The 12,551-nt window shown below is 41.7% G+C and overlaps 2 protein-coding genes across 3 annotated transcripts in view; one reads left to right on the plus strand and one right to left on the minus strand.

Moving 5' to 3' along the window:
- Nucleotides 1-707: 707 nt before the first annotated feature.
- narf (nuclear prelamin A recognition factor) lies at nt 708-9,768 on the minus strand. 2 transcript variants are annotated; one of them, XM_034861354.1, is made up of 12 exons: nt 9,444-9,768; nt 8,656-8,728; nt 8,457-8,522; nt 7,691-7,819; nt 7,449-7,581; nt 6,659-6,793; nt 5,608-5,726; nt 4,104-4,233; nt 3,005-3,077; nt 2,192-2,329; nt 1,893-2,050; nt 708-1,455 (listed from the first exon to the last, which is right to left on the minus strand). In XM_034861354.1, the coding sequence occupies exons 2-12, from the start codon at nt 8,710-8,712 to the stop codon at nt 1,214-1,216; spliced, it is 1,380 nt and encodes a 459-aa protein (XP_034717245.1). In that variant the 5' UTR covers nt 8,713-8,728; nt 9,444-9,768; the 3' UTR covers nt 708-1,213. The 2 variants fall into 2 exon arrangements, with proteins under 2 accessions (XP_034717245.1, XP_034717246.1); XM_034861355.1 differs by having other exon boundaries at nt 9,293-9,768.
- Nucleotides 9,769-10,039: 271 nt separating this feature from the next.
- LOC117937425 (cytochrome b-245 chaperone 1 homolog) overlaps nt 10,040-12,551 on the plus strand; it is a 3,496-nt gene continuing 984 nt past the window's right edge. Inside the window, exons 1-5 of the mRNA XM_034861399.1 lie at nt 10,040-10,208; nt 10,855-10,942; nt 11,085-11,126; nt 11,269-11,439; nt 11,554-11,698. Coding sequence (XP_034717290.1) covers nt 10,855-10,942; nt 11,085-11,126; nt 11,269-11,439; nt 11,554-11,698 — 446 coding nt within the window. The 5' untranslated portion in view covers nt 10,040-10,208. The remainder of the gene's footprint in view (nt 10,209-10,854; nt 10,943-11,084; nt 11,127-11,268; nt 11,440-11,553; nt 11,699-12,551) is intronic.

A 12,551-nucleotide genomic window follows, 5' to 3' on the forward strand; every position in this document is an offset into this window, starting at 1 on the left:
ACATGTGACATGTGTGTTTGACTGTGTAAAACAAACAACGAAAACAACATAAAAGTTAAAAATGATAGGCGGTGGAATGGGAACAAAGTGAGAAATTAAATCCTCTCTGCGATTCTTCACTGGGACAGACAAACACTGGGCTGGTAGTTTACACATGCACAGACACTCACTTAGTGTTATTGAAAAGACCTTCAAGCTCTCGAAACTACTCCAGCCTTGCTTTCCATTGGCTGTTAGGATAAGACGATCCCACTGTTGCATAGTTATTCTTGATGAGTACGAGAACACGCAGTCTTGTCTTTCAGCGAGGAACAGTGGGGACAATGTCAACACAAAGTACAACAACAGCTTTCATAATTGGACGGTTTAGATTCGGAATACATTAGACCCCCCCAAAGCATTCAGTATGCACAGGTTCAGTTCACGAGTTCCAGTTGTGTTAAAAGCTTCGTGTATGTTTCCGCAATGGCTTATTGCTCTTTAAAAAGGCAGGGCTGGTAACGATTTCCTGTATACACTTTTTATACATAGTTTGTAAATACCCGTCGTCTTTAGCTGCTGGGACCCTGTAAATAAAATGGCCACCAATCACTGCCTCGCTTGGAAAGAACCAATGAAATGCCTCCATGCCCCGCTGCGCGTACTCTACTGCCCCCGTGTACGAGTCTGAGTTTACAGTAGTCGCTAACAGTAGTCATGTTTGTTTTAAACATCCGGTATTATATTATTAGGTGTTTGCTAGTCTCGCTTCTCCAGACCTTCCTCCACAGCGCTCGGGAGGAGGGTCTTGCTTTTCAACATTACCAACCCTGCCTTTAAGATGACAGGAGTGGTTTCTTGATTCATTTCTCAGAACAGCTCGCAGATCAAGCCACCCCCTGATCCTTTACCTGTATTTTTTTATTAAACACAGCTAATTGACATCACTACTTCGCTCTGAATAAAATGTAGACCGGTTTGCTTTTTTGGAATCTGGATCTTCATTTCTCCTCAGACTCAGGGTTTGGCACAGGAGATCCACCAATATTAAATAGACAGACATCACCCCCTGTGGCCTAAAGGAAGAATTGCACCAATTGATACTTTGGCAGCCTGGCCCTTGGCTTGTCCTTCATGGTGCCAGCAATGATGAGATGGCCCAAGCGCCCCGCCCCCCCCCACCCCAACAATTACACTTTGATCATGTCTTAAAAGAGACACAGGCTGTTTCTCGTCACCACTGCATGTGTGGAGGCTGTGTGTGGATCGGACTTCTGAACTGGGTGTGCAGGAGTGTGCCGGCCTGCGGGGAGTCCTGGCCCTGCAGCCAGTCCTGATACAGGGTGTGAAGGGTGGGGTTGACCTCCGGGAGACGGACCGGCAGGCTGCTGTAGACCTCCTCCATCTGCTGGACCAGGGCTTTGTCTAGCCGGCCTTCTGCGTCGCTGGCTGCCTGACCGCGGCCACTCAAGCACCCTGCGACAGGGGAGACACAAAGAAGGGATTACACACACGTCCCGGGTGAAAGGTAGTCCTGGCAGGATTCAAAGTTAAAACAATATTTGTTTTTAAGTCATGTCGGTAGCTGTCGTGTTCGAATATTTGACATTAGACTTGAAAAAGATAAATCTTGCACTCTGTTCTTGCTACAACATAACCGTTTATTAAAGAAACTAAGGTTTCTGCCCCTCTGGACCTTCGTCAAGAGTATTTTTCCACAATGATTTTAAACAGACAATGCTCCACCCCCTTCTGTACAGCCGGGTGGAGTGTCTCTCAGAGATCCAATGTGCAATATTTCATATCCATTTCAATAATACATATATAAACTTTATTTCAATTTGGTAAAATACTCAGTGGCTCCACAACTTCCACTTATTGCAAAATCATTTACAAAGTAGTTGTGGTGTTACCTCCTGGGCAGGACAGCACCTCCACCAGCTGGTAAGGCACACGTCCCTTCCTCATTCGGTGAACCAGAGTCTGGATGTTCCTGAACCCGTAAACAGCAGCAAACTGCAGCAGAGTCTCCCCGTCCCGCTCCAGGGTCACTTCTTGGAAGTCCCGGTTCCTACAAAACCAACGCGGTAAACAGGAGGAGAGTTTTGAGACAAAGAAATTGGAATTGACGTCCACGTCCAAACGTTGCTCTGGACGTGCACGAATGCTGCAGTATTTACATCGCAGCAGGACAAGACACAGTGTCTCCCACCTGAGGGTCTTGTATGTGATCTCGTGGACGTCCAGACCAAAGAGCTCTTTGGCAGCATGTTTGAAGACGTGTTCCAGGAAGCCTTCAGAACCTCGGCCCTCGTGTCTCACCAGCGCTGCGTCTCCGGTCTCTCCCAACCTGCAGTGACAACGACTATCAATCTATATATAGTCCACTATCAACGGCATCAACAACAACTCAGCCAAGATATGCAATTGCGAGTTGAATGCTAATGCTAACAATTGTAGGGTGGATGGAAAAAGACATAATCATGTTCAGTAGCAAAGATTATAATAAGGGACTGGACATTCAGAGTATAGCAGCAAACAAATATTTGCTATGTTAAGATGAGGCGTCCTGAACGTTACTCCAATGTATTTTCATGTATTGGGGAACGGTCTGTGAGAGCCGTGTAGAGGAGCTGTTTGAGCAATTTTTGAAAGAAGAAAACTTCACTTGAACGTATCGACACGCATGTACAATGTATGTAAGGTAGTGTCATAAACCTTATAAACACGTCATAAATGTTTGACTTCTGTCATTAAGTGTCATTCGGTTTTTGTCATGACAAGGTGACATTGTTTGGGTTGTCTTAATTATGACATTATACGCTATATAAAATATTGTTTCTCCTCTTTTGACCTGCCCAACAGAATGATGTCCAATATTATTATTGAGTTTGAAAAAAATCCTGGTAGTATGTTTTTTTTAAATTATTATTATTATTATTATTATTATTATTATTATTATTATTATCTTTTTACCACCAAAAATAACTGCGAGGATGACTACAACAGAAGTCCAACTACTCACACATGGTCCAGTGGTACCGAGTCCAGCTCTTCCACTGAAACCTTCCTCTGCTCCATCAGGTAATAGATCTCCCCTGAAACATCAAACATCACGGTTAGAATAATAATAATAATAATGTTGACTTTTTAGAATATTTGATAACCTATGACGGATCGCTGTTACCCAGGTTCCATAATGATGAAGATTATTTGTTCTAGGGTATGGATCCATCCTAAGCGGAATCGCTGGGTCCAAACTAGTTTAATGATAGCCAGACAGTTTCTTTTAAGAGGATGGAGGAATAAAGGGGTGCCATCAATTCAGGAGTGGGCTCCTGAAAGAGGTGTTGAATTGAAAGAGGGAATATAAACGGTTTGCCAGGTTGGAAGTCTATACCAGGAAATGGTAACGCTACATGAGCCTTCTGGAGGGCTCCTAAGAAGCTTTGTGCTTGAAGAGACATTTATGATGGGCTTATGGTGTTGTCATTTATACATAATGTTCATTTGGTTTATTATGAGTCTATTTTTTTTTTAATGCTGTTGTATGGTCTTAACCCTCATGATGTTCTTGGGTCAAATTGACCCGTTTTAAGTTAATTTTTTACTGTTTTTTTGTCACAAAAAACGTTAAAAAAAAAGCACCCACAACATTGAAAAAGTGATCAAAATGTTGGAAAAAGCGATAATGATGAAGAAAGTGACCATGGTTGACAGGTAGACAACACAAGGGTTAAATATCTTTTCTTATTTTTTGCCTGGGTGGTTCTGGATGAAGGTATTTTCATATAAAAAAATAAAAACCACGGTTACTGGTTGTTACTGAGCATTCGGGCACGTATGTGATGTCGGGTCCCCCATATTCTTTTCAAATGTCTTAGACCCACTACTATGTGAGAAAAAGAAGAAGTTCATTGATGTCTGGTAATATAGGATTGTATAATAACAAAATGTGTTGTAAAGACTTAATATAATCAGTATCTCACTACTGTATATGCGGTACTGTAATCTCAAAAACACCAAACTAAATTTGTGTGGCGAATTCAACAATCTCCTCATAAGCATTCGAAATTACGATTAAGCACCAGGCAGCGGTGTGCGTAATATTAAGAAGAGTGAACCTGAGGTGAGGACACAGTCCACATCTCTGGTCTCCAGCAGGCTGTTGTAAAACTCCTCTCTGACAGCTTCCAGCTTCTTATCAAAGCAGGGAGCCACTATCACGTGGTAGACTTTCTCTGGACTCAGCTTCTGCTCGGAGAAGAGACACAAGGAAAAACAACATATCATATACCTTCTTTTTTGAGCCGAACCTGGTGTACAAAGCATTTTACCTAAGACAATTTTCTATAGGCTCAGAGTGCCTTAGTTTTCTTGTCACGGATTTAAATAAAAGAACATCTGTTATACCATTACTGTCATAAAGTCATACCATGCATTGGAATTGGTATGTTATAAATATTCCACTGTGTGTTCATTTGGCAAACAAATCATGTCCCCTTTATGTAGTTAACATCTGGACAGGAAAGAGTTGCACTACTCTACAACTTCCATCCTTATTTTAAGTGATATTGGACTCAGCATTTCCCCCTTGAGATTTCTGTTCTGCATTCAGTAGATAAATATTAGTAACAAATTGAAGCATTAAAGAACGGTGAAGATTCCCAAATTTGTTGGTACAGCTCACAATTTTTTGATTTGCCCCATCCCCCATTTTTTTTAACACTGTGGGCATAGTTAGTGATGAGGCTGGTGTTAGTATTAGCTCCCAGAACTGATGGGGCCAGTATACACTTCAGAGTGTTCCAGTCGATACATTCAGGAGGAGGAGGTCACGAACAACAAACGGCCAAAGTCACGCCCTTCTACTTCCGGTTCATATCTTTTGGAAATATATGAACCAGAGTCAACAGTACCCAACCTAAAAAACGCCATGTTTACTGCAAACTCGCGGTCCTTTCTTTCAGATTTACAGCCCCCCTATCTTGACTTCAGATAACTCACTGTTGCCGCTGAACAGGCTAGTAACCAACTCGGGTAACGTTACTCTAGCTATATAATTCAATGGGAGTACAAATACATCAAATACATCTCCAATAGTTACTTGGGGTTTGTAACGTCTCTGTTCAGGAAACTGTTGTTGTAAACGTTGTTTTTGCACAGTAGCTTTTGAAAAGACGCCTGGAAGTCTGGAGTTTGTCCGGGGACACTAGTGGTTGCACTTTGACCATTAAATGCACTTGATTATGTTGTTGCATGCTCTACTGCACAAGTTTTGTATGTCTTGTTATAACATGTTGATATTTTTGAAATATTTTAATAAAGAAGTTCAAGTTTCAAGTTAAAGTACATGGAATCTTAGAAAACCCTTTATTATTACTGTGGTATTGAAATCGGCATCGAGAATCATGTTATTTTACTGGTACTGGCTCTGACTACTGGGTTTTTGGTATTGTGACACCCTTATTGCATTGTAGATTGTTTCGCTTACAGGGTGCTAAACAGAGTTTAAAGACTGTTTGACCATCAGTCACGTAGACACAAAAACATAGGAAAATAGGTTCCAGGTTGAAAAAAAGTGTGCCAACAATGTGTAACAGTATCATTGACAAACTAGTTGCTCACCTGCTGTTTAGAGAAGTAGTCTTTGACGAGACAGCCCATGATCTGCTGAGGAGACCTGGCTGTGCAGATATGAGGGGTGACCAAACTGCCCAGGACACGCTCGGAATAGCGGATCCACCCTAGAAACACACACAAACACAAGCACACAAACATTGTTAAAATAACTCTTGGCCGTCTGCACTTCAGAATCAAATCTTCCTCATTTACTAATATTATTACTTCATGAACCGGCTTGTTTCTACTACAGTTGGGATGAAAATTAGGGTTGTGCCGAAGGTTGATATCATCCGTTTATGTGCGCTGCAGTGTTATGTTTCTGTTATTGAATGCGTTATTCAGAGCAAATATAACAGAGAATGTAGTTTAATCTCAGTAATGATGGTATGTTAGGTTATTACTGTCTCTCTGTTGAAGGCAAACGTTCCACTGTACTGTCATTACGCAGATCACATAATACTATTTACAGAGGGCATTTAAATGAATATCTGATCATTTCTATGTTAACAGCCCATTGTAGTAGAAAAGAATTGCACTGAATAAATGGAAGTCTTTGCATTTATTCATGAGGAAAAGCCATTCCTATCTCTGATGGAGGGAGGGGCGAAAGAAGAGCTTTCTATCTTCCCCGACCAGCACACCACTGTTATCTCTACTTCTTAAAAGGAGCTCCCCTAGACAGCACACAGCATGCAAATTAACAGCCAGCAAACAGAGTCCGAGGAGCAGCAGGAGGAAGAGGCAAAAAAAATGAAAATTGAGGCTAATATTAAGAGGCCAGTTTGGTATTTATAAGCTTCAAGAATAAAGATACTTCTCCAAGTTTTTATGCAACAACGGGCCGTCGGGTTTGAGCATCTGTGAAGGATTTTGAACCTAAAACAAGTAGCAAACTCCTTTGAGGAATAACTCGGCACATACAGTATGTGTACATAATGTAAGCCTGTGTGCGTTTCCTTTAATTTCATGACTATTTACATTGTAGAATAAGAATATCGATACGTATCAAGCAGTGTTTGTGTTGATAATGGGGCGAGGAGGAAGGGAGCTTTACCTGGGCAGGAGGAGGTGAACATGGGCAAGGCGTGGGAATCGTGGTGCCTCCTTCGAAACCTCTGAACGAACTCCTTCTGACTCTCCAAGATGCTGAAGCCTGCTGCCAGGGTGGTGTCGAACACATACTGCACTCCTGCATGGAAAAGATGTCAAGCATTTAGGATAGATGCCTATGAGTGGGTGGAAGTTTCTACACATAAACGAGAGACGGATTCTTGCGTGTTTGTGAGTTCCCTAAAATATAAAACTGTTTTCTAAACAGCTAAACCAACTAGGGTTGGGTTCCAAGACTTGGTGCTAATACGGCACCATTGCCTTATGTTCCGGTATCTACCGGATCGAAAATACGAAATTAACGAAAGCTGCCAAAATAAACCTATTTCTGCTTGAATTTAGCCAACAACATTAGGAGGCACAACATGTGAAAGAACAAAGTAACAATCATCCTAGATCTAATCGGGATAAATCTTACAGTGGAAAAAGTGGAAACCAATGAGGAACAAATAATTCATTATTGGTGCCGGGTTGGTTCAGTGGTAGAGCCGGCGCACATGTACTGAAAGGTTTATGCCTTGACACTGAGGTCTAGGGTTTGACTCCGACCTGTGACTATTTCCTGCATGTCTTCCCCCTTCTCTCTACCCTTTTGAGCTGTCCTGTCATCAATTAAAGGCGGAAAAGACCAAAAATCACTTTAAAACAATCTATAAAAAAGAAACACTTTATTATTGTGTAGATTTTAGAAGATGTGACAGATAAACAGCGATATATGAATCCTACTCACTTACCTAAACTCTTGAGGAAGGCACAGAGTTTGTGGGCAGCCTCGGTGATGTCCAGCCCAAACTTGACAGCAAAGAAAGGCAGAGACTGCGGACAAACCGACGCTACCAGTACCTTGTGCTTTGACACGTCACACTTCTGACAGGGACAAAGAAACAGTGGGGACAATGTAGGGTATTGCTCAAAGTCCAACAACACAACTTCCTGGCTTTATCAGGTTTCAGAGGCCGTTAGTTGCGCATTCTACCTGATTGAGTGCCAGAACCCGCTCCACTTCCTCCAGACTCTGCTGAGAGATCTTCAGGCTCTCCTCTTCTGACAGACAGCCATCACAGGACAGACAGGCACTCAGCAGCAACTGGGAACCTTCATGCTCCTTATGGGGGGAAAAGAGTGTGTTAGGGTGAGGAATTTAAATGATTTATATCAGAAAGGGGTAATCCAATGATTTACTTGTGGACTTCCACAAAGAGTCCACGCCTTACAAAATATATGAGTTTCAAAATGGAACGTCCAAAGCAACAGACATGGAGACATCTTGACTGTTAGCAGGGTCCAAAATGAACACTCGCCAAGAGCCAAATGCGGATACATTTCACACTTGGTGAGTCAATGTCAGAGGGCTATCAGCCACAAAGAGGGGTGATGTTTTTCAACCAAATAGTTATCATGATTTTCAGTCTTAATTGTGGTGAAGCTGCAGCTACTTTCTTCCGTTCCTTTGCTGTTTGCACGTCCGAGTTTTCAGGACACGCATAAATGTGCATTTACCAGACGGTTTCTAAGTGTTAAATTAACCTGGGGGGTATTTTCCAGACTTTAGAAAGCTCCTCCTCAGCATCACATGCATTATGCAACTGTTTACACAGTCTAAGTATCGTCTATCGCGGGAAGCCTAATTTGATTAAAATAAACTGCCAAATAGTAGTGCCCCTTTCATATACAACCAGCAGAGGATCGCCTAAGCCAGATCAATTGATTACGAAATAAACCTGAGAGTTAACAGCCATTACCTGTCCATTGACTTCATCTCTCTCCTGGTGGGCGTTGGCACCTTCATCACTCTTTTTCTTGTTGCACTGTGTGGAGGATCAAAAGAAAAAAATGTAATTCATGAATGACATTAAGACAACATTTTGTTCCAGAAACAGCATGTATAAGACTATGACAAGATTTATAAAGCATCGCAGTGGTATTGATGAAGGAATGTACCTGTTTGGTGCAGTTCTCACACTTCTCTTTTCGCTTTGGTATGTTGACCTCTGACATTTTCCTTGGTGGTAATCTGTAAATTGAGGTTAATATATAGATCACACAGCACCACTAGCTTCCCATTGTTGGTCATTTCCCCACAGCATGTTCCTCCTGAAGCTCTGGCATGATGACTACTAAAAGTCTGCAGCCTTCTGCTGTGTGGCGTTATGTCAACTCCACCCTCCTATGTCAACTCCACCCTCCTATGACTGTCCCGTTATCCTATCACAGGCAGCCCTCTTATCGTCCACACAACAGCTCCGTAATGGGTGGGAAACTGGCAATGAACACAAACTAATATCCTGTCATTACATTCAAATTGCTCGTGTTAATTGTATACACAGTGCCAACAAAAACAGCCACAAAAGCTATTAAAATACATTACACACAGGAGCTATCATCCTGTGAAAAAAAAACACTCACATATTATGAATACAATATGTCACACTCCCATGGTGTTAAATGCGAAAAATGCTGATTCTGGTGGGGAATGTTTTATTATAGCTCGTGCTCACTTCAGACCCGACTAACGTACGTTGAAAATCAGTGTTGGCTAATTAGCGACGTCAAAATTGTATGTAGCTAGCTAACTTACCTGCGTTATGCGATTCGCGCTATTGCGTTACAGCTCTTTTTCGGATGATAAGCAACATTTACGTTAAAAGTCACTGTTTCTTTAACTGTGCGTTGGTTTAACTGGGTGAAGGGCCCTGTGCTCTGTGCTAACATTGCAAGGTCGAACTCACCGGACGGTTTCTATTTCCCTGTTCTTTCAGACAAAGGGGTAGAAAAAAAAAGCAGAGGATAGTCAGAAGTAGCACTGGTATGGAAAAAAAGACAGCAGCACTGATACAGCACACATTGCGAACACCACTGTTACTCAGCACTCTTTTACTTTCAAGTCAAGTCGTCTGTGGGCGGTATCACCGCCACTGTTCGCTGTACGGTTATTTCATAATATCGGTAACGTTATACAAACTAGCTAGTGCTTTCAAAGGCGTCGGGCTAGAATTCAAGCCAGTCATGTCTATATACTGTCTGTGGGTCTATGTATGTCCGACTCCATTGTGTACGTACGGTACCCCCGGTATATCCAGTACGCATGCGCAGACGTCATGGCGCTCTGCTCCGGAAGCGGTTTCAACCAAATTGCCTGTACAGCAGAGCCGTTTTAAGCAGAAACCGTAAAAAAGAGACGAAAAGAGTTAAAAAAGGAAGCCTAATTCTTTACGAAATAAAAAAAAAATCATTTGTGTTGCAGGAAAACGAAAGGCATGTGCAAAGAATGCACAGCCACGTTCTTTCCCCAAATTGTTTTGCCTTTTATTTTGAAGGCGGCGAGAAAGTGAACCTGTCCAATCAGAGTAGACGGATCCAGGAAGGAAGTAGCACCCATGCAGAACAGTTGCAATACTATGAAAACAACTTCCTTATAATTCAGTGCATGTGTTACCTCGTACAAATGCTTAATCTGCAAGGCGAAACATTACAGAAAGAAAGAAGAGTTTAAGGTTTAAGGTAAGTTTAAGGAGATACAAAATGTCTTATAGTTGGTATCTGTATACAGTTCTGATGAGACAATGATGTGTGGGGAATTATTTTCCATCATATCCAATTACCATCAGCAGGATATCCTTCTTGTCTTGTTGGCTTTTTCAGATCAAATTAAAGGGTCTGTTCACCCAAATCGAAAAGAAATGTTGAATTATTTTCTCTCTTTGACTTTGAAAATGTCAAAACAGCAATGTGTCATTCCAGTAACAATAGTTGCTCCTGGTTTGGACTATTTATTCAGGTAGAACAGAGTTCCTATAGAAATAAATGAGAGATAAAAGTAGAATAAAACATTGTTTGTGGACCCATTTAGAAATATGCAACATATAAACTCAAAGCTAAAATAATGAAGATCTTAAAAGTAGATTTAGACACATTTCAGCCTCTTGAGAGCGGGGCCTCAAGTCATGATTAATAAAGAAATTAGTGCTATTAGAGACTCCTGTTGATCCTATAACAAAACATCTGCTGTGAAAAAAGGCCCATTGAACTAGCAAAAGCATAAACATTAAGGCTGGAGCTTTTAGGGTCCATGGGGAATAGGCTTAGAATAGGATTTTTGTATGTATGAAGTAGAATATTGATATTCTTGCCTCTTTTCAGATGGGATACATGACAGTAGAGGAGCACAGCTCCACCCTGCTCCACCTGAAGAGATCTCCTGGCATTCGTTCCTGGTCTCTTCTTGTCGGTAAGTCATACAATCATATTTAAATTACACATCCCAAGCCGTCCACTATCCCCTCGATATGTTCAAACTCCGTCATTAAAACATCTCTGCTCTAATAATAATAATAATGTCTCTAATAATAAGCCTCTTATTTTAATTGCAGGTATAGCATCTGTTGGGCTAGCAGCTGCCTACTACAGCTCAGGTACTCAAACTGGATTTACCTAATCTCTTGATCAATTTGCAACTTCCAGTTTACATCCGTTTACAAATTAACTTTCCACATTTACTCACACCGCTTTCCATTCTTTTTTTGTTTTATTTGATGCGTCGTGTGGATCACACAGACAGCGTCTTGTGGAAGCTTTTCTACGTGACCGGCTGTCTGTTTGTAGCCATGCAGAACATGGAGGAATGGGAGGAGGCTTTGTTTGACAAAACCAAGAACCTGATTGAGCTCAAGACGTTTAGCTTGTACGCTGTAGTCCTGACGTTGTGGAAGAAGGGTCAGGAGAGAGGTCAGTACCACCACATGGCGGGTTACTCCGTACAGTAGTCCCCACTGGCTGTGTGACGGGAGAGAATCATAGATTTTAATTTATTTTTATTTGTTTTTCCTTTCTGTCTCTCAGTTGTGTTGGATCTGACACAGCTGTGTGACATCTGCGTCCAGGAAGAGAAGGTTCGCTATTTGGGGAAGGGCTATGTGCTGATGCTGCGCCTGGCTGCCGGCTTCTCCTACCCCCTGACTCAGAGTGCCACACTGGGGGGACGAAGGTAGGTCTGCTGCTAACAGCTCTAACACATAAAAGTTATAATTCTTAAGATTTTAGTCATTTCGCATCCAGCACTACGGTCCTGAATTAACTCAGAAATAACTAGGGCTGGGTACCGAATGCAATACTTTTTGGGCACAGACCGAATAGCCTCTGAAGTGCCTGGTATTAAAAAAGGCCTCGTCGATCAATTCCAAATTTCATTACCTATTAGAAGTAAATCTCAGCACCGTCAAGTGAGCCAATAAGCATGCAGCATGCGTCTACCAAGATCTAAAGAAGGGGCCACTTCTCCTACGAAATGTGGAAAACAACATTCATAAAAAGGCATACAAGTTGTGTTCTCTGTTTATTTCCTGTTTTCTGGTGAAGTCCGCACATTTTTAAAAACACACCTTTCTGGCACATCTACTGCAGTCATTTCATTCACTGTGTTCACTTGGAAGGAATCACTGCACATGGGTAGGCCCTCGTAATGACATTTCAAGCATGTTTAGTGGTTAAAAACATGTTTAAAACTTGCCCTGTTTAAGCTTGTTGGGTGCTAACTCTGCAGGAGGATAACACGGTGTAGGCAGCACAGATTGGTTTCATTTTTCCCTCTACTGACAGCACTCCAAATTTACAACCAACAGAGCTACGTATTGAAATTGACTGGAATTCTCCTTTAATCTTTGTATTGTCCTCGGGTCAAATTGACCCGTTTCAAAGTGTTTTATATCAGAAATATGGATTTCTTTCAACCAAAGTGCCCAAAATAACATGGATGATTCCATACAAATATACAGTGGGTACGGAAAGTATTCAGACCCCTTTAAATTTTTCACTCTTTGTTTCATTGCAGCCTTTTTCCA

This window comes from Etheostoma cragini, chromosome 21 (assembly GCF_013103735.1).
Source record: "Etheostoma cragini isolate CJK2018 chromosome 21, CSU_Ecrag_1.0, whole genome shotgun sequence".
NCBI lineage: Eukaryota > Metazoa > Chordata > Actinopteri > Perciformes > Percidae > Etheostoma > Etheostoma cragini.